This window comes from Macrobrachium nipponense, chromosome 26 (genome assembly GCF_015104395.2).
Source record: "Macrobrachium nipponense isolate FS-2020 chromosome 26, ASM1510439v2, whole genome shotgun sequence".
In the NCBI taxonomy this organism is placed as follows: Eukaryota; Metazoa; Arthropoda; class Malacostraca; order Decapoda; family Palaemonidae; genus Macrobrachium; species Macrobrachium nipponense.
This window is the reverse complement of record NC_087215.1, coordinates 34950493-34972599: the sequence shown is the minus strand read 5'-3', so window position 1 is coordinate 34972599 and position 22107 is coordinate 34950493. Positions and strand designations below refer to the sequence as shown.

Sequence of the window (22107 nt, the reverse complement as noted above, 5' to 3'; positions counted from 1 at the left end):
CCACTACCACGAGCCAAATACCAATAGAAATCTCCCACAACAAAAAACCCTCCTATGAGGAGAGCCGACCCCACAGAGTGAGCAGCTCGTACTACTACTACTCCATCCCATGCTGCCAACTGCTGCGCCTCTGGTGGACATCCTTGTTCAGTTAGCGCACACGAGTCACACGTGATATTTTTCTCTCTGTGTTTTTTGTGCCCTTTCGTTGGATTTATCTATGATGGAGCGTGCAGCTATTGCAGCAGCTAAGTTAAGTACTCAGTATTTATGGTTAGTTGGTTTTTTCCGGCCCTCAGTCAGTATTTGCCGTTTTTTAGGTATAAATACGAACTCGGGGTCGGAAGCATGGCAGCATGGTTCTGCCGTGTGGTGGGTTCGTTCTCGGGTTCTCCCATACCTAGAACATCCCCTTATCTATATACGCTCTATATTTATTATCCATTTTACTTAGGGTACTGTCTACTCAGGTTTGTCATGCATGCATGTCTTTTACCTTATGTAGGCTTCTTCTTTCCAGACCCTAGTCCCGGCTCTTAGTATCGGCCTCTGACTAGCTTTGAGTGGTAGACTTTCCTTCGGGTTAGTCGTACACTCCTGGATTTTTTCTCCTACTATATTGTTTTCTTTCTTTTATTTTATTTTATTATACCATGTATTTTGTTGTGGCTAGGTTAGTTAGGTGTCTGGCTTAGCCTAGGTCCTGGCTCCTTGAGCCTATGCTACCGCTCATCAGTTCGGTTGCTTCCTTTAGCATCTCTCTGATCAGTCGGTTTTGGCCCAGTAGGTCTCCATGCTACCGCTTTTTCAGTTTCAGTTGCTTCCCGATAGCATCTCTCTGATCAGTTGGTTGGTCCTAGGCTTAGTTGTCTTATTTTAGTCTTACCGCCTCGTGGTCACTACGCGATCACGAGACAGCCAGACCAGACGCCTGCCCAGTCCCCTTCCCCCTCCCCCCCTCCTCCCGCTCTTCCATAGAGTCGGGGAGGGTGGGTCGGTCTGCCCACGCTCGCTCCACATACCCGAGCATGCCTCCCTCTCTCCCCCCAGGCGGAGGGGCCAGGGAGACGGGACAGACCCAGACTGGACGCGACCATCCTGACTGCCGACCTCTTTTTTCCCGGCTTCTCGGTCCGGCCCGTGGTGATGTGGTGGGGGGTACTGGCCCTTTCCCCCCATCCGTTGCTTCCTTGTCGCTCCGGTTCGCTCGAGCCTGTATGTCTCCTCGCTCTTCCCGACCTTGCTAGGACTCCTTTCCTGATCGGAGTCCTGGCATCCAGCGGGAAGATGTTAGTCCACCCAGTAGAGTGGACCGGAACATACAGTGGGTCCCTGCTAACCTTACCGCATTGCTGAGTTTCTAAACTCCGCTACGTACTGGACTTGGTCCGGTTCGTTTGAGTTTTAGGTTTAAGTGTTATTAGATTAACTATAAGTTTATCTTAAGTACCTAAACCTTTTTCCCCCCTTTTCCCCCCCTCCCTTGCATGTCTTACCGGATATCTCCGGGATTATAGCCTATTCAGCGAGGCAGGGGGGGGTTATGCCCAAATTTTTTCCGAGCTCCGGCATGCAACGGAGTTCTTCTGTCCTTTAGCCTGTAAGTGTTTATTCTTTAAGATACTCATGTATCTTCCCACTTACAGGCCACCAACTGTGAGCATCCGGGATGCGCCGCCACACTTCAGGACCCATGTGGACACGAAGTTTGCCGGTCCCATGCTCCATGCGCGACGCTGCACGGGGACATCCAGGTCTGGTACCATGAGACGTGTACCATATGTTACGATATTGGTGAGCCAGCTTTTAGAAGGGGTGAGTATCCCATCTCCGGTAGCTGCTCCGCTTCTGTTTTAGTGCTTAAGTTTTCATCATCCACTTAACTTAAGGCATCTAAGTTTAAGTTATATTTTAAGTTTTAGTTTTAAGTGATTCTTAAATCTAATCTACGCCCTCTCTTTCCAGGCGCCGGCAGTTGAAGGATAACCGCACTGGCAACCCTGCGGGCCCCTGGGTCGGCGGTTTTGGGAAGAACGCCGCCAAGGGTATGCCCTACATCTTGGAGAAGCGGTTGGCGCTGTTAATCTTCCCCGGAGGCAAGGCGACAGGATACGTCGACCCAGTAGAGGCGGCCCCTACTATCGCCTTCATCCAACAACAGCTGGCTGCCTCATTAACTGATCAAGACCAGGATATCTCCACGGACGTCGCGACTCTAGATATTAATGTGGAACCTATGGTAGGTGTAGACGACCTGTTGGTCGAGGTAAGTAGGGTGGACACCCAAGGGTCACCCTTGGGTGTAACTGTTTCTTCTACTCCTGCAACCTCTCCATCCTTCCAAGGCTTTACAGGTGATGAATTATATACTCTCCTGACGCTTCGTTAGACCCAAGTCAAGGGTCAAGCAGTGAAATCCTTGACTAAGACGTCGTCGTCGTCTAAGAAGTCGACTTCGGCGTCATCCTCCTCACGTAAGTCTCCGGCTGCGAATCCCGAGCAGACAGGTCTAAAGCTTCTAGCTCCGGCTCTAAGTCCTCGAGGAGTAAATCCTCCAGAGAGAGATCTCGCACCCCGGCAGAGTCACCAGTTCCGCTACCCTTGGTTCCGATTCAGAGCCACCCCTCCACCTCCGCAGCAGCTCCGGCCTTGGACTCCAATGCTGGCCTGTTGCAACAGGTGGGCGACCTGGTTGGGTCCCTAAAGAGTAGCATGGAACAAATGATCTCTCGTCTGTCGGATAGGATTACTTCCCAAGACTCCATTATAGCCGGACTGAGAGAAGCCCCTCTAGCCTCTCCTCCACTTTCCAATACGAGTGGAACTCAGCTTCCTCCGTATGACTCGCTACCTCCAGTTCTCGGGATGAACAATCCATGGAGAGTAGCGTCATACGCCCCCTTCCAAGACGGTCTCATTTCCATACCGGAATTCGGAACTCGAAGGATAGAGGACTTCGAGTTCTTCCCGGAAGACCTCCAGCCGCCCCCCGTTCTAGGGCTAGGTACGCAAGGCTTACAGCGTCAGCCATGGTTCGGGATGATAGGGTACCAAAGGAGACAGTCCTCTATTCACGAGACCAGGCTCAGAGAGAATGGCTCAGATGTTTAGAGGACATGGGTTGTTCTAATACCAGGATACAACCTTTCAAGAGTCCCTTTACCATTTTTCACAATGGATGAGAGTTACCCCGCTCCCGTTCCTGACAAAGATCGGAGGCTACCATCCCAGCGGCCCAGAAGGGGGAACCCATGCCTCAATTGAAGGAAGCAGATCCCACATCTCCGTTGCTCCCCCTCAGCCGGAGAATTGTGGGAGGACTTGCCAAACACCTTCTCAGCTGGCAAACTCAAACCGGGACTGTGCTATGGAGCAGTTTGGTGAAAAGCTACCCAGGCTCCCAGATGGCCTTATTCAGGCTGAATTTGACGCGAAATCGCGATTAGCCAGATCAATTAACTCTATGGCTATAGTCGAGGTAGCAACCATAGCTTTATGGCTCAGAACCGCTTTTTAAGCTCATGACCAAAGCCCTGACTCAAACGGTACAGTCGGATATGTTTGAGTTTGCCACTGCTAGAACGAATTGTAGGAAGCATGTCCTAACAAGAGGCAACCATTCGACATGAGCCGAATAGGTTACTCTCGTCTAACATCTGGGGAGCAGATCTCTTCCCAGAAGCTATGGTGAAGGAAGTCCAGTCAGAGGCTACGAGGCTGAACCAGAGCCTTAAGGACCGTTGGGGCCTTACGGCTAAGAGGAGACAAGACCTAACACCTAAAAGGTAAGGGACAGAGGAAACCTAGGCGAACCATCCTTTTATACCAGAAAAAGAAACAGCTACGCTTTCCTCAGCAAGTTCCAGCGGTGCCCTTAGTGCAAACAGCCCAACCTTCCACCTCTAAGGCTCAAATCACAGCCAATTTATGTGATATCCCCTCAGCCTCAGCCCTCCACCTCTTACGCCATCTCTCCAGCTTACAATCAAGCCTTCGAGAGTCAAGCTTCACAGAAGTATGACCGCTCGGGTAAGGGAGGCAGAGGTAAGCGTTCCTTTCGTGGGAGAGGATCGGGAGCCCCTTTAACAGGGGAAAGCACTTCAGAGGAGGCCGAGGCGGTTACCAGAACCAATGAAGAACTTCAGGTAGGAGGGAGGCTGTTTCACTTTCGCCACCGGTGGAACTTCAGCGAATGGGCTCAGAGCATAGTGTCAAAAGGCCTGGGTTGGAGCTGGTTGACGAACCCACCTCCATCCAGACCTTTCCGTCAACTTCCTTCCAAAGAATTGACAGAGTACGCAGAGGACCTCCTTCAGAAAGGAGCTATAGCGAGAGTCAAGAGATTAAAATTTCAAGGTCGCTTGTTCAGCGTGCCAAAGAAAGGCTCACAAAAAAGAAGGGTAATCTTAGACTTGTCCCGCTTAAAACTTAAGCCATCCGCTGCGACAAGTTCAAGATGCTCACGATCTCACAGGTGCGGACCTTACTTCCCCGTGGGGCCGTCACCACCTCTATCGATCTTACAGACGCCTACTATCATATCCTATTGCAAGACACTTCCGTCCGTATCTGGGTTTCAAGATAGGAGACCAGGCATTCTCCTTCAAGTAGTTCCCTTCTGGACTCAACGTGGCACCCAGGGTGTTCACGAAACTAGCGGAAGCGGTAGTGCAACAAACTCAGATCACAAGGGATTATGGTAGTAGCGTATCTCGACGATTGGTTGATCTGGGCTTCAACAGTCGAGGAATGCAACAGAGCTACACTGAAAGTAATTCAGTTCCTGGAATATCTAGGCTTCAAGATAAACAGGACCAAGTCAAGACTCACTCCAGAGTCAGTCTTTCAGTGGCTGGGCATTCAATGGAATCTATCCTCCCATACTCTGTCGATTCCATCAACCAAAAGGAAAGAAATAGCGAAGTCAGTCAAGCAATTTCTAAGTCACAAACTGGCGTCAAGGAGAGCTCAGGAGAGGATCCTGGGTTCTCTCCAGTTTGCATCAGTGACGAACGTCTTAATGAAAGCCAAACTGAAAGACCGTAACCAGAATCTGGCGCTCACGAGCAAATGTCAGGGGCCAGGGACAAACTATCCTCAGTCCCTCTGATTCTAAAGAATCGTCTTCGGCCGTGGGCGAAAGTCAAGAATTTGTCAGTGTCAGTACCCCCCCCTTCAGTTCCCTCCACCAGGGATTACCATCCACACAGACGCGTCCTTAAGCGGTTGGGGATGGGTATTCACAGGTCCAAAAGGTTCAAGGAACTTGGTCACCTCAGTTCAGTCAGTTCCATATAAACGTACTGGAGGCAATGGCAGTGTTCTTGACTCTAAAAAGGTTGCGCCCACCAAAGTACTCCACATAAAGCTAGTTCTGGACAGCGCAGTGGTAGTACATTGTATAAACAGAGGAGGCTCCAAGTCACGTCATCTAAATCATGTGATGGTAGCCATCTTCTCCCTGGCAGACAAGTTCAGTTGGCATCTCTCCTCCACTCACATAGCTGGAGTGAGAAACGTCATAGCAGACGCGTTATCCCGATCAGTGCCCCTAGAGTCGGAATGGTCACTGGACAACAGTTCGTTCCAATGGATCCTTCAAAGAGTCCCAGGGCTACAGGTGGATCTCTTCGCATCTCAAGCGAATCACAAACTTCCCTGTTATGTAGCCCCCGAACCTGGACCCTCTGGCCTATGCCACGGACCCGCCCTGGCTCTAGACTGGAACAACTGGAAGAAGATTTATGTCTTTCCCCCAGTGAATCTTCTTATGAAAGTTTTAAACAAACTCAGGACGTTCAAGGGTCAAGTGGCTCTAGTACCCCAGACTGGCCGAAGAGCAATTGGTATCCCCTAATTCTGGAGCTGGGCCTTCGTCCTCTTCGGATCCCCAATTCCCAAGCTCTCCCAGTCAGTACAAACGAAGACTGTGTTCGCTTCCTCAGGGATTCTCAAAACCCTAACTTTATGGATTTCATGAAGTTTGCGGCAAAAAGAGATGCGAATATTGACCCTCAGAATATTCTCTTCTTGGAATCCGATAAAAGGGATTCAACTTTGAGACAGTACGATGCTGCTGTCAAAAAGTTAGCAATCTTCCTGAGAGAATCTGATATTAGAATCATGACAGTTAATTCAGCTATATCCTTTTTCAGATCCTTATTTGAAAAAGGTTTAGCAGCTAGCACGATTACGACAAACAAGTCAGCCTTGAAAAAGATATTTCAATTTGGGTTCAACATAGACTTGACGGATTCCTACTTCTCGTCTATTCCTAAGGCATGTGCTAGACTTAGACCTTCTGTAAGGCCTACGTCAGTTTCATGGTTCTTAAACGATGTTCTAAAACTGGCTTCAGAAACCGACAATGACACATGCTCGTTTATAATGCTCTTAAGGAAAAACCCTGTTTTTATTAAGCTTAGCTTCAGGAGCAAGAATTTCAGAACTGTCGGCTTTATCCAGAGATCCGGATCATATTCAATTCCTTCCCACAGGGGAAGTACTACTTTCTCCGGAACGTAGCTTTTAGCAAAGAATGAAGATCCTTTGATGAGGTGGGAACCTTGGAAGGTACTACCCCTTCCACAAGATGTATCTCTTTGCCCAGTTACAACCTTACGAGCCTTTCTGTCCAGGACCTCCTCATCCTCATCGGGTCCCCTCTTTAAGAGGGAAAAAGGTGGTACTTTATCCGTTAAGCATCAGGCAGCAAATCCTGTACTTTATTAAGCAAGCCAATCCTGACTCTTTCCCGAAAGCACATGATGTTAGGGCAGTAGCCACCTCAATTAATTATTTCCAACACATGAACTTCGATGAGTTGAAAAAGTATACCGGATGGAAATCGCCGACAGTGTTCAAACGCCATTACCTTAAGTCCTTGGAAGCTCTGAAATTTTCAGCAGTAGCAGCGGGAAACATAGTTTCCCCTGATTCTAGTTAATTTGTAGTAGAAGATTCAGTCCTCCTTTCTGCCTGCTTCACCCAACAGTTCGTCTATTCCTACCGTGTTCATTTACATTCACCTGGTGTCTTAGCTGCTTTTATGATGATGTAGTGGGTGCCCCTTAGTTTTGCTAGGGACACTCACAGATGATTATGGATTTTGATCTCATGGATGTTACCCCTTATTTTTATGCTAGGGGATACATCTCATTTATAATGGTTACGGGTTTTGTATATTAAGTCATATGCATTCCTTATATATTATCATTGTTGTTTAATTTGTTCATTTGACTACTCTAATTGCTATTATATTTTGATACATGCCTTTACACAGATACCATTTTGTTACATGTAAACCATTTACCTCTGTACATATGTAAATTACCTTATGATAAGAAACATGTTTAGAATTAAGGGTAATTTAAGCATATTTCTATTTTGTATCACTGTGTATTTGTATCTTTTTAGCAATTATATTCTTTTTTATATTTACATTATTTTTTATTTGAGACCTATTCTGATTTATTTTATTACTTTTGTTTACAATCTTGTGCTATTTCTCTGGTACGATTTCGCGCAGCGACACGAGCTGAGCCCAGAAAAGGGATTTTGACGTAAGGAAAAATCTATTTCTGGGCGATTGGCTCGTGTCGCCAGCGAAAATCCCACCCTACCCATCCCTTCGCCCAAGATTGTCTGCTAACTTCAGGATGGCCACCAGAGGCGCAGCAGTCGGCAGCATGGGATGGAGTAGTAGTAGTACGAGCTGCTCACTCTGTGGGTCGGCTCTCCTCATGGAGGGTTTTTGTTGTGGGAGATTTCTATTGGTATTTGGCTCGTGGTAGTGGTCTCACTCGCCTAGTGTTCATACCGACACCCTCTTGGAGGGTGAGCGAGTCAGTTATACTGACCTTTTTCTTTATTTTATTTATTCTCTGGTATGTGTTAGTACATTTACCCTAGAAATAATAGATTAAAGGATATTTCGCTGGCGACACGACCAATCGCCAGAAATAGATTTTCTTACGTCCAAAATCCCCTTTATTAATCTGCGAAACAAGGAGAATACAACCATGTATAACATTAGGTGATAAGTTAAGAAATGAGCAAGAAAATATTGGTTCTATTACTGATGTTGCTAATGCATAATATTGCCGTCATCCTTTGGTAGCAACCCCCTAGCACCCCTTGGGTTAAAAAAAAAAAAAAAAAAAAAAAAAAAAATTGGTGTGGAGGACTACAGACTGTAAACATGCAGGGAAACATCGACCGCCAACACAGATGCGTGAAATTATGAATATTTCTAAATCCTTTTTAAGTTTTGAGTATTTTGAAAATTTGAATATTTTCGAAATACATAAAAAAAGTGGAAGAGTGTTTTTTGTGTAAAGTTATAAGTGATATTTAGTGAATTGTGATGCAATATCAGTGTCATTATGCTAAAAACAGGAAATTTTCATTGGGCGAGTTCAACTTTACCTATTCATATGTCTATGTCATTAGGTCTTCTGGTCTAGCCTCTGCCTCCTTGGAAGCCTGAGCATCAGTGGCATTATGCTAAAAACAGGAAATTTGGTTTTTGGAGGGTTCTCCTAACCCCCATCGGTGTTTCGCCGCGTTGTCGGAGCACCAACTGAGGTCCCAAAAATTTTTAAAGAGCTAAATATGACACTTATTCTCCGAGTTAAGGATTTATGAGTATACCATAGGTGAGCCATGTTGAACAGTTTGTTTTGGGCACAGTGTGCTCTCTCTCGGGTATAAAATGGATTTTTTAAGCAATTTTTTCTACTAATAGGTTGGTATTTCCCCACCTATCCCTAATATCAGATGGAAGTAGATCCCCATAAATGTATTCCTTTAAAATTGGAAAGAGTCCCAATATTAACGATAACTGGGGAACTATCAATACCACAAAGCCCTTTAGTTTGATTGTAAAATACTACCAAGAACATAATGCCCTTTAGTAAACGACAAGGTTAGCTCATAGGTCAAGTGCAACTGGGAACAACGAATAATGAACAGAGCAAAATGTTTTGGGAGACATAAGAACTGCCTGAAACTGATATATTATACACACATGTAGTACTTCATTTAATTTACCACGTTTATAAGTAAAGTAACTACAATTCTCAAACCCAGCTTTCGTTTGTAAATTAAGTTCTCTACGGCAACTAAAGACAGTGATCATAACAGTAAAATGAAATCAGCTGATTTTTTAAGAATGTAAACGAAACCAGAATGCAAATGGCAGATCACTCTGCTCATATTATGATTCCATATGGTAATAATACATGCAATATGATTAGATACAGTAAAACAAGGGTTTTATTAAAATCATTATTCTCAGCACACAACTATTATTCAACTTTTGCTAATGGATATCTGTCAGTGTAACAACCTAACCTGGGCAACAGAGTCAATCAGTTTCCTTCAACCAAATCATGAGACTGGCGATTGCCAACATCATTTGTCGTAACTATAAAAAAAATTAATGGAGCAGGCGAAATTTATGTCCAGAATTAGCGAAATCACACTTAACACTTATACAATAAAGTATTGTGGCCGTTCTAAACTCAACTTTGTTAACTTACAAGAAAAAGTATCCCCAAATTACATCTCTTCTACCAGCCAATTAATGGCAATAAAGATATCAATAGTACTCAGTCAATAATTACAGTTGTTTTGTTAACAGTATCAAAAAACTTGATATCTAGTGAATTCACCTATGAATAACTAATTTTGTTAACAGTATCAAAACTTGTATCTAGTGATTCACTTGAATAACTAATGGTTTTTACCATTATATTAGATGTTTTGTTACAGTCTCGATAGTTGTGACGGTAGTTAACTATTGACACAACTATCGACACTTCAAGGATTAACATATCATTTAAAATCTTGGTAGGATTTTAAGATTGCCCCAGGAATTCCTCTATCATCATAATTTTCCATAATCTTCTTAGGTTAAATTGTGGTTCCTACCCGTATACCTCTTCTGCTTGCTCCAATGGTTGTCTTGGGACCAGTGATTGAATCAAAATAGTACACTATGGAAAGCAACAAAAACTAAGGAAATACCTGTACAGGTGTGCATTACTTGCTCAAAACAATAGCAGCAAAGCAAGAGGCTTAAACAAGCAAGGGAACAATGCCAACTAGCGGCAACTGACTGAACCTCTTTTGTTTACAAAACCATGATTCATTGGGTGTCGGATTCCAGTTTTATTTTTGAGATCTGATACAAAATTCAACAATGAAATCCGATTATTTCGAGTTCTAGTACAATCGATGACCAGGTGTCTACACACACACACACACACACACACACATATATACCTATACGTATAAGCAAATACCACATGAAAATGACAGGCAGAAGGTCAGTACTAAGCACTTTCTCCTGTTTATTCAGGCATCATCGGGGCACAAATGAAATACAGTTGGAAAGAAGGTTACAAGGTTAACAAAAAGACCAAGAATATCAGATTGTTCATTGTCAAAATGGTAAAAATCTATGAGATAATTCTGTCACAACAATTCTGACTGGTTAACTTAAATCAGAATACAGTGACAGAGTATTATAGTCACTTACAAAGCAGGTCTGGTTTCAACACTTCTGATGGGTGAACTTAAAACTGAACAGTACAATAATACAGTTATTTAGTCAGTCCACTGTGTCCAGTGGGTTAATACAAAGGATTAACTAATGCTGTATCACATTCTTTGCAGAGTATTAAAACATAGAACATATAAAAAAAAGTAATCAAATATAAATGGACCTAACATTAATTGATGTTTAATGAAAAATCAGTCTTTTCATTTCCAATATTCATGACATTTCATGGAAATATTCAAGCTTACAACTACTTATGCATATAATTTGAAAATCATACAAAAAGTACATAGGAATAAGAAATGTTAAGTATAGACACCAGACAATTTCTTAACCTAGTACTGAACAGTATTCAATGAGCACAATTTAAAAAAACTAAAATTAATTTACCTTTGTATAAAGGCTATTTATACAACCATTTCACATCAAATTCACTATGGTCAAAATATTCTGGTTCTGCTTTGACTTCTAAGAAAGTATCATCTGTGTTTTCAGTATGATCCTCCTCCAAATTCTCCTTCTCTTCTGTGATTAAAAGCAATGATAATGATATTTCAGCTTCCATTTTCTCACGATGTTCTATGTACAATATTCAATCCTAGTGAGAATCTATGTACTAGTAATTTTCTTCCATTTGAAATACTCTTGAATAAATAAAATACTGCCAGTCAAAAAATGTCATTCTTATAATAAAATTAGATTTTACACATGTGACTTACCAAGTAATTACATGTAGCTGCAAACTTCCTACCACGGTAGTCAAAATATTCCAAATTCTGTGGTGGCGACACCATCACTAGTGTAGGTGAATAGGACCCACCCACTTTTGGGACCGATGGGTACAAACTGCAGGAAACCAATTTGTTTGGCCTGCCATGTCCATCTGTGAGGAGGGGGGAAGGGCTATGATCATGTAATTACTTGGTGAGTATGTGTAAAAACTAATTTTACTATAAAAATGTCATTCTTACACATGTAATTTACCAAGTAATTACATGTAGCTGACTCCACATTTATGGAGGTGGGAATCATGGACATGTACTACATTAGACATTAAAAGTAAGTACAGGCAGTCCCCGGTTACTGGCAGGGGTTCCATTCTGGGAGGGGTGCTGTTATCGGCGCCATGGCACCATAACTCATTACTGGTGCCTTATGGATCTGATAACAGAGTATACAGATCTTATGGCGCCATGGCACCATAATTCATTACTGGTCCCTTATGGCGTTGGTAACAGAGTACAGGCAGTCCCCGGGTTACGACAGGTTCAGCTTACGACGTTCTGAGGTTAAGGCGCTTTTCAATTATATTCATCAAAATTATTTCCAGGGTTATGGCCGCCCTACAACGCTGATCTGGCAGAAGAAATATGACACCAAAAATGCAAAATAATCAATATTTGAAGGTTTTTTGATGAAAAATGCAATAAGAATGCAGTTTACATAGTTTTTAATGCACCAAAAGCATTAAATGTAAGGTTTTCTTAGGATTTTTGACGATGTTCCAGCTTACAACGCGTCTCAAGAACGGAACCCCCGTCGTAACCTGGGGACTGCATGTATACAGATCTGCAAGTATTTTCAAAATACCCATTGTACCTTACCTGGTAAGAAAGCATTGCAGAGGATTACTGCCTCTGTTCAGCATTCCCTTCACCTGTAGAAGGCGTGGCAGTTTTGGCTAATGATCACCCCTACTTAGTAGGAAAAAACTTTGTAGTCATGGAAGTTCACCGGATGACTGATGAAGATTAAAAACTTGGCGCCCTTGCCCTGGGAGTAGGTCAGATAAAAATAACATCATCACCTACATTATGAAACCAACCAATACCACCCTACAATAATGACTGGGTAACAAGTGCTGCCAGGCTTCCCAAAACTCAACACCTTAACCAAGAATAGAGGATATTAGAGGGACAGTTTGCCCGGTATGCTTCCTCCCCCAACACCTTGCCAGCCACCGACAATGGACCCAACGTGGAACAATTCTTGAAAGCTGTTTCAATTTCCTCTAAATAATGTACTGCAAACACTGACCTACATTTCTTAAATGTAGACTGCATCATCGAATCCACAGACATATTATACCTAAAGGCAAGAGAAATGGCGACTGCTCTAACTTCATGCGCCTTAGCATTAATGGAAGGTAACATATCTTCCTGGAGTTGAGAGCATGCCTCAGCTATAAAACTCCTCAAAAAGAAGGAAATGTCATTCTTTGACATTGGACGAGACGGAGATTGGATTTCACAGAACACCAAAAAATATTTGCAGGTCCTCTAATCTTTTCTGTTCTCTGCAAATAGTAGTGTAGAGCTCTTACTGGACATAAAAGTAATTCTTCCTCCTCTGGTCCAATGATGTCCATCAGATTCTTAAAAGAAAAAGAACGTGGCCAAGGTTTGTTCATGTCATTCTTGGCAAGAAATCCTAAAGAAAGGGAATAGACAGCATCTCCTTCGGAAAACCCTTTTCTTCTATCTGTCGCCTCTAATTTACTAACCCTTTATACCATACCCAGAGCTACTAGGAAGAGGGTCTTTTTTCATGAGATTCTTGAGTGATACCATGCAGAGGGGTTTGAAAGAGCCACCAGAAAGCAACTTCAGAACTATGTCCAAATTCCATGAAACTGCTTTCGCATTCTCCAATTTGGAAGTCCCCAAAGATCTAATAAGATCGCTAAGGTCCTGATTGAGACCAACAACCAAAGCCCTGTGTTTGAAAGATCTGTACCCCTTAATGGTACTGGAGGATAACTTTCTGGAGGACTTCAAAAACAGCAAATAATCTGCTATATGGGCTATAGTGGACTCAGATGATGTTATGCCTTCGACATCAACTTGGGAATACTGCCCACATTGATTGTAAAGCCTACTAGTAGAAAATCGATGACATCTAGCAATGGCTTCTGCAGCTTGTTTTGAAAAGCCTTTCGCTTCAACCAGTCGTCTGACAGTCGAAATCCTGTCAGAGACAGAGCGCATAGTCTTTGATGGAACCTGAATAGAAAGCAAAAGGCTTTTCAAAACAAGCTGCAGAAGCCATCGCTAGATGTCATCGATCTTCTACTAGCACGCTTTACAATCAAAGTAGGCAGTATTCAGAAGTTGGTGACTTCTTTGGAGGAAGAAGTCTTAGGAAGTCCACACTAAGAGTTGAAGAAGGTCCAGAAACCATTCCTTACTCAGCCAGAATGGAGTCATGGAGACATTCTGGTGTGTGGAGAATTTGCTTACTACCTCCTGCATCATGGCGAACAGAGGGAAAGCATAGAGGTCTAATCTTGTCCAGTTGAGGAGAATAGCGCCCGCTGCCCATACTAGAGGGTCCAGGACTGGCAAGCAGAAGATCAGGAGACGATGATTCTTTGCTGTTGCAAAGAGATCTACTGTTGGTCGTCCCCAAAGTCTCCAAGTCCCTTGCATCCTTGGAGGTCCAAGGTCCACTCTACTGGAAGGACTTGGTTTTGTCTGCTTAATTCATCCGCCAAGATGTTTAATCTGCCCTGTACAAAACGAGTGAAGATCGTCACTTGTTGTCGTTCTGTCCAAAGAAGAAACTCCTACAGTGTTTGGTAAAGTGTGAAGGAGTGAGTGCCCCCTTGTTTGTAGATGTAAGACAGGGCCGTTGTGTTGTCTGCAAACACTGCTTCTATCTTTCTGGACAACGATATGTATTGCGAGTGAATGAGAAACATCACTTGGGAATAATGTATGTATTCAATTGTGCCTGTTGTTTAAGCAGGGAAGTGGGCATTTGTTGTTATTGTCGAGAGACTTCCTGCCATTCTTAGCGTCACGCTCTGCAAAATGTATTCCCAGAGGTTGTGAATAAAATTGGAATGTCACCTCATGTTTCTGTCAAACTACCTAGTAGTTAGTCGGGTGGATGGAAATACTACAGACACCTGGTGAGAAAAATGCTGTAGACCTAGAAAGATCACTAAATATTCCTTCACATTGATGTGAAGGGCTTTCTGATCCCATCCATAGGCCCGACACCTTTTGCCATTCTAGGATGGCCCCCCATCTGAGATCTGGCATGTCTGAATAAAATTTCAGCTCTGGGTTCTGAGGTCGGAGTGACTTCCCTTCCTGAGGTCTGTCCACAGATAACCACCACTGAAGGTCTGTTTTTATTTTCTCAGAAATGGGAAAGACGAGAGAGTCCTGCTGAGTCTTCCTGGACCAAAGTACCTTCAGGTAAAACTGAAGTGGATGCATGACAAGCCTTCCCAGTTTTACAAAGGTCTCCAGTGAAGCTAGGGTTCCCCGTAAGCTCATCCATTGTAGAGCTGAGAAGGACTAACGATTTAGGAATTCTCAGACTGTTTGAGGACATGCATTTATATGCTTGGGACAGAAAACCCCGAAAAATTTGAGTCCAGAATCATGCCCAAATACAGAATTGTCTGTAACAGAGTAAGCCGCGATTTTTGGACATTTATTAAAATTTCCAACTCCTGAGTCAAAGTCATTAGTTTTTTCAAGTCCTCCATGCACTGTTCCTTTGAGGGTGAATGAAGAAGCCAGTTGTCCAGGAAAAATGAGATTTTGATCCCCATCAGGTGAAGCCACTTTGTGAGAGGGGTTACAACTCTCATAAATACTTGAGGCGCCAAGTCAGACCTAAACAGAGAGCTCTGAATTGCAAAACTTTGCCTCGGAGCACGAAGCAAAGAAGTTTCCTTGACTCCGGATGAATGGGAATATGGTAGTATGCATCTTCCACATCCAGAGTTACCATCCCATCCCCTGAATGTGGAGAGGACATGACTGAGGCACTGGTCTCCATATGAAACTTCGTCTTGCAATAAAGAAGTTCAGGGCACTGACGTCCAGGACTGGCCTCCAGCCCCCCGATGATTAGGGGAGTACGAAGAGTCAGTTGTAGAACCCTTCTGTGCCATGATCTGACACCTCTTCCATTGCTCTCTTGCAGATAAGTGCTTCCACCTCCTGCAAGAAGGCTAAATGTCTCTCGGATCCTACCAAGTACTGTTAACACGATCAGTGAGCTGGATAACGGCAGCTTATCTATGAGAGGAATCAAATACATAGCCTTCTCTCAATGGCTGTACCACCCAAGGATCTGCCCCTCTGTGGTTCCATTCCCTCCAAAAATGAAGGAGCCTTACTCCTACAGGGATATAGAGGACATACAAATCACTTTTTGGAAGACAGTTTAATGGAGTACTTTTTGATAGGTCTTGCACTAGAGCGCAAGTTAGCTCTTGGTCTGGACTGTGATATGGATCTAACCCCCAAAAGGGCTGAGACTGCAATGGAGAGAACAACTTGGAGGAGGCTACAGGCTCCTTTGGCCTTCTAGAAGACTGAGTCAATAAGTCCATAGTGGACTTATTCTGAAGGTCTGACAGGACGTCTTTCACCATACTTTGTGGAAAAAGATAAGCCTTATCAAAAGGCGAGAACAAGAGGGCAGACTTCTGAGTAGATGTGACACCCTTGGAAGTGAAAGAGCACCACAGCTCTCTCTTTTTCAACAATCCCATTGAGAAAAGGGAAGCAATTTCACTGTAACCATCCCTAACTGCTTTGTCTGTACAAGACAACACTCCAAGCCAATCTGCAGACAGATCTTCTGCTACTAGAGAAGGACAATTTTCTATCTTTCTAGCCAAGGCATCCACAGTCCAGTCTAAGAAACTGAAAATTTCTAAGACTTTGAAAATATTCTTCACCAAATGATCGATTTTTGGTGAAGAGAAGAAAACCTTTGCAGCAGCAAATGCCGACCGTCCCTCTGAGTCCACTGGACTGGACAAGTCCCCCTGGGAGGAGGCAGAAACTCCCAGGGAAGGAGTCTCACCTGTCACATAATAGCAGTCGCTTCTTGATAAGTTTAGAGGGAGGAAAAGCAAAGGTGGCGTTCCCTAGCTCCCTCTTGCCAGCCAGCCAGCCACTCTTCCACTTCTCCCAGAACCATCTTAGAAGAGGAAAACAAAACCATCTGAGGGAGTCCATCTAAAGGAATTTTCCCTATAAGTAAGGTAGAAGCAGGAGCTACTGGAGTCGCAGGAACGAAAAACTCCAGGTAATTCTCCAGAAAGAATTTCATAAGCAACGGCATAAGCAGAAGAGGAAGCTGTCTCTTACTCTACTGCTTCATCTTCCGATGAAATCGCAGACAAGTTACTCTCCTTGCTTTTAGAAGACGGTTTCTTTCTTAAAAAGTCCATCACCTGCTCTAATTGGCATTTAAGAGGTGCCAACGACTCATCCACATTGATAATGGCGCTATGCGCCCCGCAGCGGCGCCGCTGATACGGGCGCCGAGCGGTCCGAGACAGGCATCGAGCTACCAAAAATGGGCATTAAGAGTCTAGGTATGGGCACTGTGCGGTCCAAGATTGGTGCTGAGAGGACAAGTGCAGAAAAGCCGAAAAGCCAAGAGAGGATGCCAAGCGGTCCAGAGAAGCTCATCAATGAACAGTAGCAGACACTACAGTGTCCTCACGAGATGGGCGATCAGAAACAGGTGGTCATTTGACGGGTAAAAGTGATCGCAAAGCTTGCTCCTGAAAAGGACTCCGGGCTATCCCAATTACAAAAATAAAAGTGTGTGTGTGTGTCTTGAAAACTACATGAAGGTTGTGGATTGTCCCCAACCTCCCTGTATCTCTTTAACAAGCGCAGCATGCCTCTTCAGAGGCCTAGAGGTCGATGATTTACGAAGATGGTGTCTCTTGTCTGGAGAAGAGCCCATAGTCTGACGACAGACGGTGAGCACTGAAAGAGACACCTTTCCAACGGCACTCTATCGCAGCCTGGGAGCCATCAACAGGTACGACGGAGAGGGTAACTGTCTGGGAGCAAGCCCTCCAGCCTCCCTTGTCTACTCCCCGGTGCGGGGGGAGCGGGACAGTGACCTTCTGGCAATGGTGTTGGGTTTGGAATCATGGGAGCCTGAAATTGGAGTTGCTAGGAGGGCTAACAACTGGGGAAGTAATAGGAGGTTGAGCAAGCGTAGGTAATTCCTCAACTACTAAAGGAGAAGTCTCTATAGATGTCCTACTTTCAGCTCTGGGCGCTGCCTTTCTCTTCCTATCTCTAGATAGTTTGTCTAAATGAGATCTTAAGCTTTCCATTTAGATTCATCCCAATTTACAAACACTGAGCAAGTTAATTCCCTTGAACAATCCTGCTCCCTACATTTAGTAATGCATTTGCTGTGCAAGTCATATGAGAACTTAGTCAATCTAATTCTACATCCTTCTGAACAATATCTAATGTTGGAAGAGCTTGAATCTGATATAATTGGTCTAGCTAATTATGCAAACAACCACAAAATAATCTAGTATGTCACTAAAGATACTGGAAAATATCCAAACAATGATGAAAGATGACTGCTAAAACCACCGATGTTAGTCAGGAGCCAGCAAAAAAAGAATGGGTTCTCTTTTTTGAACACATCGCTCCCAAAAGTGGGTGGGTCCTATACACGTACACTAACGATGCTGGCACCGGCACAAAATTTGGAATATTTCAACTGCCATGGTAGGAAGCCTTCAGCTACATGTAATTACTCGGTAAGTTACATAGGTTTTGGCATTCTGTACTTTACATCTAATTGACCTGTAAATATTATGAATTTTCAAGAGTAACCTCAAAGTGTTTGAAAATGGCTAACATTTTTTACATTAGGACTGGAGAATATCCCTCTCTAAAATTATTTCCAATGTGTGCTTTGAGAATTTCAGAATTAGAAATACTACTTGGACAAAGATCAAGAACATACACAGTTTCTGTCTATTAGGAATTCTTGTGTTTTGAGTTGACTTAAACCAGGAAACTTCTTTGACATACACAACAAGTGAATGGTTTCTTTCTGGCTTACGTTATTCTTAACTTACAATTTATATCAGTGGTGCAATGGGCCCCAACCTGAGGGTTTATGGTTACACCTCCATTCCACTAGCCTTATATCCGAGGGCTCTTTACAAGCTGTTTCCTGTTCCTTTGAGGGCAGCAATCTGCACCTCATTTACACTTGGGCAACTTGGTACTGCCTAAAGATATTTTCTCAGGTTTTTCTTTATTAGTCTTGTTGCCCCTACCACCACGGGTATTTTTTCTATTTCCTTCAGTTTCCATGTGCTTTTCAGGTCGTTTTTAGGTCTTGGTACTTTCTTATTTGTGCCTTTTGGCTCTACTGATCTTGTATGACTTTTCATGTGTGTTTTGAGATGATTATGTTGATAAAAGCTTTTTTGACATATAGAGCACGTATATGGTTTCTCTCCTGTATGATATCTCATATGTGTTTTGAGATTACTTGATTCAGAAAAACATTTTTGACATACCGAGCAAGTATATGGTTTTTCTCCAGTATGAGTTTTCATGTGTTTTTTGAGATCACATTTTTGAGAAAAAGCTTTCTCACATACAGAGCAAGTAAATAGTTTCAGCCCTGTATGAGATCTCATGTGTGTTTTGAGATTACTTTGACTAGAAAAACTTTTCTCACATACTGAGCAAGTATACGGTTTCTCTCCCGTATGAGTTCTCATGTGTGTTTTAAGATCACATTGATGAGAAAAACTTTTCTCACAAACTGAGCAAGTATATGGCTTCTCTCCGGTATGAGTTCTCATGTGGGATTTGAGATGACTTTGATGAGTGAAATTTCTTTGACATATAGTGCAAGTATACGGTTTCTCTCCTGTATGAGTTCTCATGTGTTTTTTGAGATTACTTGAATGAGAAAAACTTTTTTGACATACAGAGCAAGTATATGGTTTCTCTCCTGTGTGAGTTCTCATGTGTTTTTTGAGATCACCTGATTCAGAAAAACTTCTTTGACATACTGAGCAAGCGAAAGGTTTCTTCTTTCCGCTTTCCACGTCAAAACTTGGATGGTCTTCTTCACTCTTTCTATCCTGGCATGTATATCTTACATCAACTTCACATTCAATATATTCTGGGTCCCCCATTGCTTCTATGGAAGAATCTACAAATAAAGATCCATCAACTGTGGATTTGGTATGTTCATCCTCAAAATTATCGTTTCCTTGTTTGAATAAAGAAAAAACTGAGTTTTCTGCTTCCATTCTCAAAGGATGTTGAATACGTATACAGCTTTGAAAAAAAGTCTGTTTTATGTCAATGAATATTCAGTTTCATCCAAGAAAAGCTCTCAAAATGAACCAACTATTGCCAAACTTTCAGATAGTGAAATTTTGGGAATAAACAGTTTTCATCCAAGTAATCATAAAATCTACGTCTCACAGAATGGTAGATTGCATCCAGGTGTTTTGCAAGTTCAAAATAATCCTAGCTCATTTACAGCCTGCTTTCAATTATACTGGAAATCAAATATTCCTGTGAAAAACAGGGCTCCTGTCACCACAAAGGAAACAATTTGGCAAACATATAAAACACAATTGCATTCGTTAAAAACCAAAATATTTCATAAGACCAACTACACTTCGTAGCATCATAAATTATTTCTAAATTAACAATATGTAAAGACAACAAAATATTCAGTCATCAATGCAAACTTTCGTATCACATAACAAAAATTCAGTAATAATCTTCTAAAATTCCCATTGCGTTACATCCAGGATCTCATGAAATTTTCCTCTGCTTGCGATATTCTGAAATAAAATAAATAAACAAAGTAAAAATGTACTCTGAATAGCAATTGCTTATAACAAACACAGCATCAGATATTGAAAATTTTTCACGTATCATAATAAGAGAGCTTGTTTTACTCTAAAACGTATCCCTTGGGAAAATTAAACATTTTCAAATGAATTTGTATTTTTCCTAACATGCAAACCTGAAGGTCTTTACATATGGATTTGACTTATAGTCTGAGCTAGGGGGAGCTGTTTAATTTCTAAGAAGGTAGTTAACTACCAATGATAGGGTGATAGGGATAGGAATCCCGCCCACCCAGCCAATACGCATTCACTCTGCCTTTTGACCCAGGTACCAGAATGAGGGGTGGCTGAGGTGGTTTGTAGTGTGTTAGGAAAAATACAAATTACTTTGCAAATTTGTATTTTTTTCCTAAACCAATACAAACCTTTGGTCTTTACATGTGGACACTTACTCTCGGTGGGTGGAGCCTGAGTAAATCTCTGAACTGACTGGTAGTTCTGTTCATGTAGGGCTCTCTTCCTGGTCTCAAAGAGCAGAGGGAGTCCCATACCTCTGATCTGTTGAGCATCTGGGATGTTCAACTGTCAGACTTCTGGGCCTGCTGAATTAAACCTTAATGGATGGATACCTACATATGAGTAACAATATGAGGTTTTGAATGGTGGATGGATTACCTTCTGGTAGGTGTCAATTTTACACGTCATGGACCTGGAGTAATCGGGCGGGAACGAGGTTCCATTACTTCAATAGCCCATTCATTTACTAATGGCAAGTTTTAGATTGGCTCAGCTCACCTATTCTAGGTGGCTCGTGATTCAGTCGTGTACTTGACTTAAAGGGGGCACGTACTGCCTCTCTCTCTCTCACATGATGTCTTTTTATATATTTGCTCATAAATATACCCAGGGGTTGCTGTTGGTTTTCAGCAGGCCCAGACGTCTGACAGTTGAATAAATAAATAAAAATAAATAAATAAATAAAAATAAATAAATAAATAAATAAATAAATAAATAAATAAATAAATAAATAAATAAATAAAAATAAATAAATAAATAAATAAAAATAAATAAATAAATAAATATAAATAAATAAATAAAAATAAATAAATAAATTATAGAAGAAATTGAATGTGGTTTGTCGAGACCACACTCCCACCCTTAGTACCTGTGGAACTGACAGGTTCTGCCTGAATGCAAGTGACGGATCAATGCCCCTAACCTTGTGAGCTCTTTCCTTGAAAATACTCCTGTCCATGTCATCAGACACAGAGGAAGCTCACTTGATTGTCTCATGAAGCCAAAAAGAATAGAGTTCTTGGACATCTCTTTCTTGGTCGAGCCAGTACAGTGGACACCCCGTATTCGCTGACTCACACATTCGCGAATTTCTCTCTGGAGAAATTTATTCGTGGAAGATTAGCCTATTCGCAGTATTTTTCTATGAGAAATATCCACAAATTCCTGCTTTTTTTTTTTTTTATTTCAGCATAAAATGCACTTTTTGTGATAAACATATTAAAAAAACCAGGTATAAAAAATTTTTAGTGGTTTTTTCTTGAGTTTTAACTAACAAAATATGAGGTTTTAAGCATTTTAATAGGGGTTCCAACTATTCGCGGGTTCTAACTATTCACGGGGGGAAGGGGGGATCTGGTATGCATCCCCCGCAAATATAGGGGGACCACTGTACTAAGAAAGTTGTCGACACTCAGGCCTGAGCCGTTGAATCCTCTTAAGACAGCACTGCAGTACCATAACTGGATACAGTAGCATCATGTCCTGTTCATTAATAAAGTCCTCTTGATGAAAGGGGATTGAAAAGGACTTGAATCTGGTGTCAGGGACTTACAGATTACAAGTCTTCGCTACGAATTCCAGGGGCAAACTTAGTGTGACAGAGCACCATCCCAGC

At 42.5% G+C, this 22107-nt stretch overlaps 1 protein-coding gene across 1 annotated transcript in view; it reads right to left on the bottom strand.

Annotated features, from left to right (window-relative positions):
• Nucleotides 1–10330: 10330 nt before the first annotated feature.
• LOC135200179 (zinc finger protein 84-like) overlaps nucleotides 10331–22107 on the bottom strand; it is a 65961-nt gene continuing 54184 nt past the window's right edge. Inside the window, exon 2 of the mRNA XM_064228542.1 lies at nucleotides 10331–20186. Coding sequence (XP_064084612.1) covers nucleotides 18600–19640 — 1041 coding nt within the window. The 5' untranslated portion in view covers nucleotides 19641–20186 and the 3' untranslated portion in view covers nucleotides 10331–18599. The remainder of the gene's footprint in view (nucleotides 20187–22107) is intronic.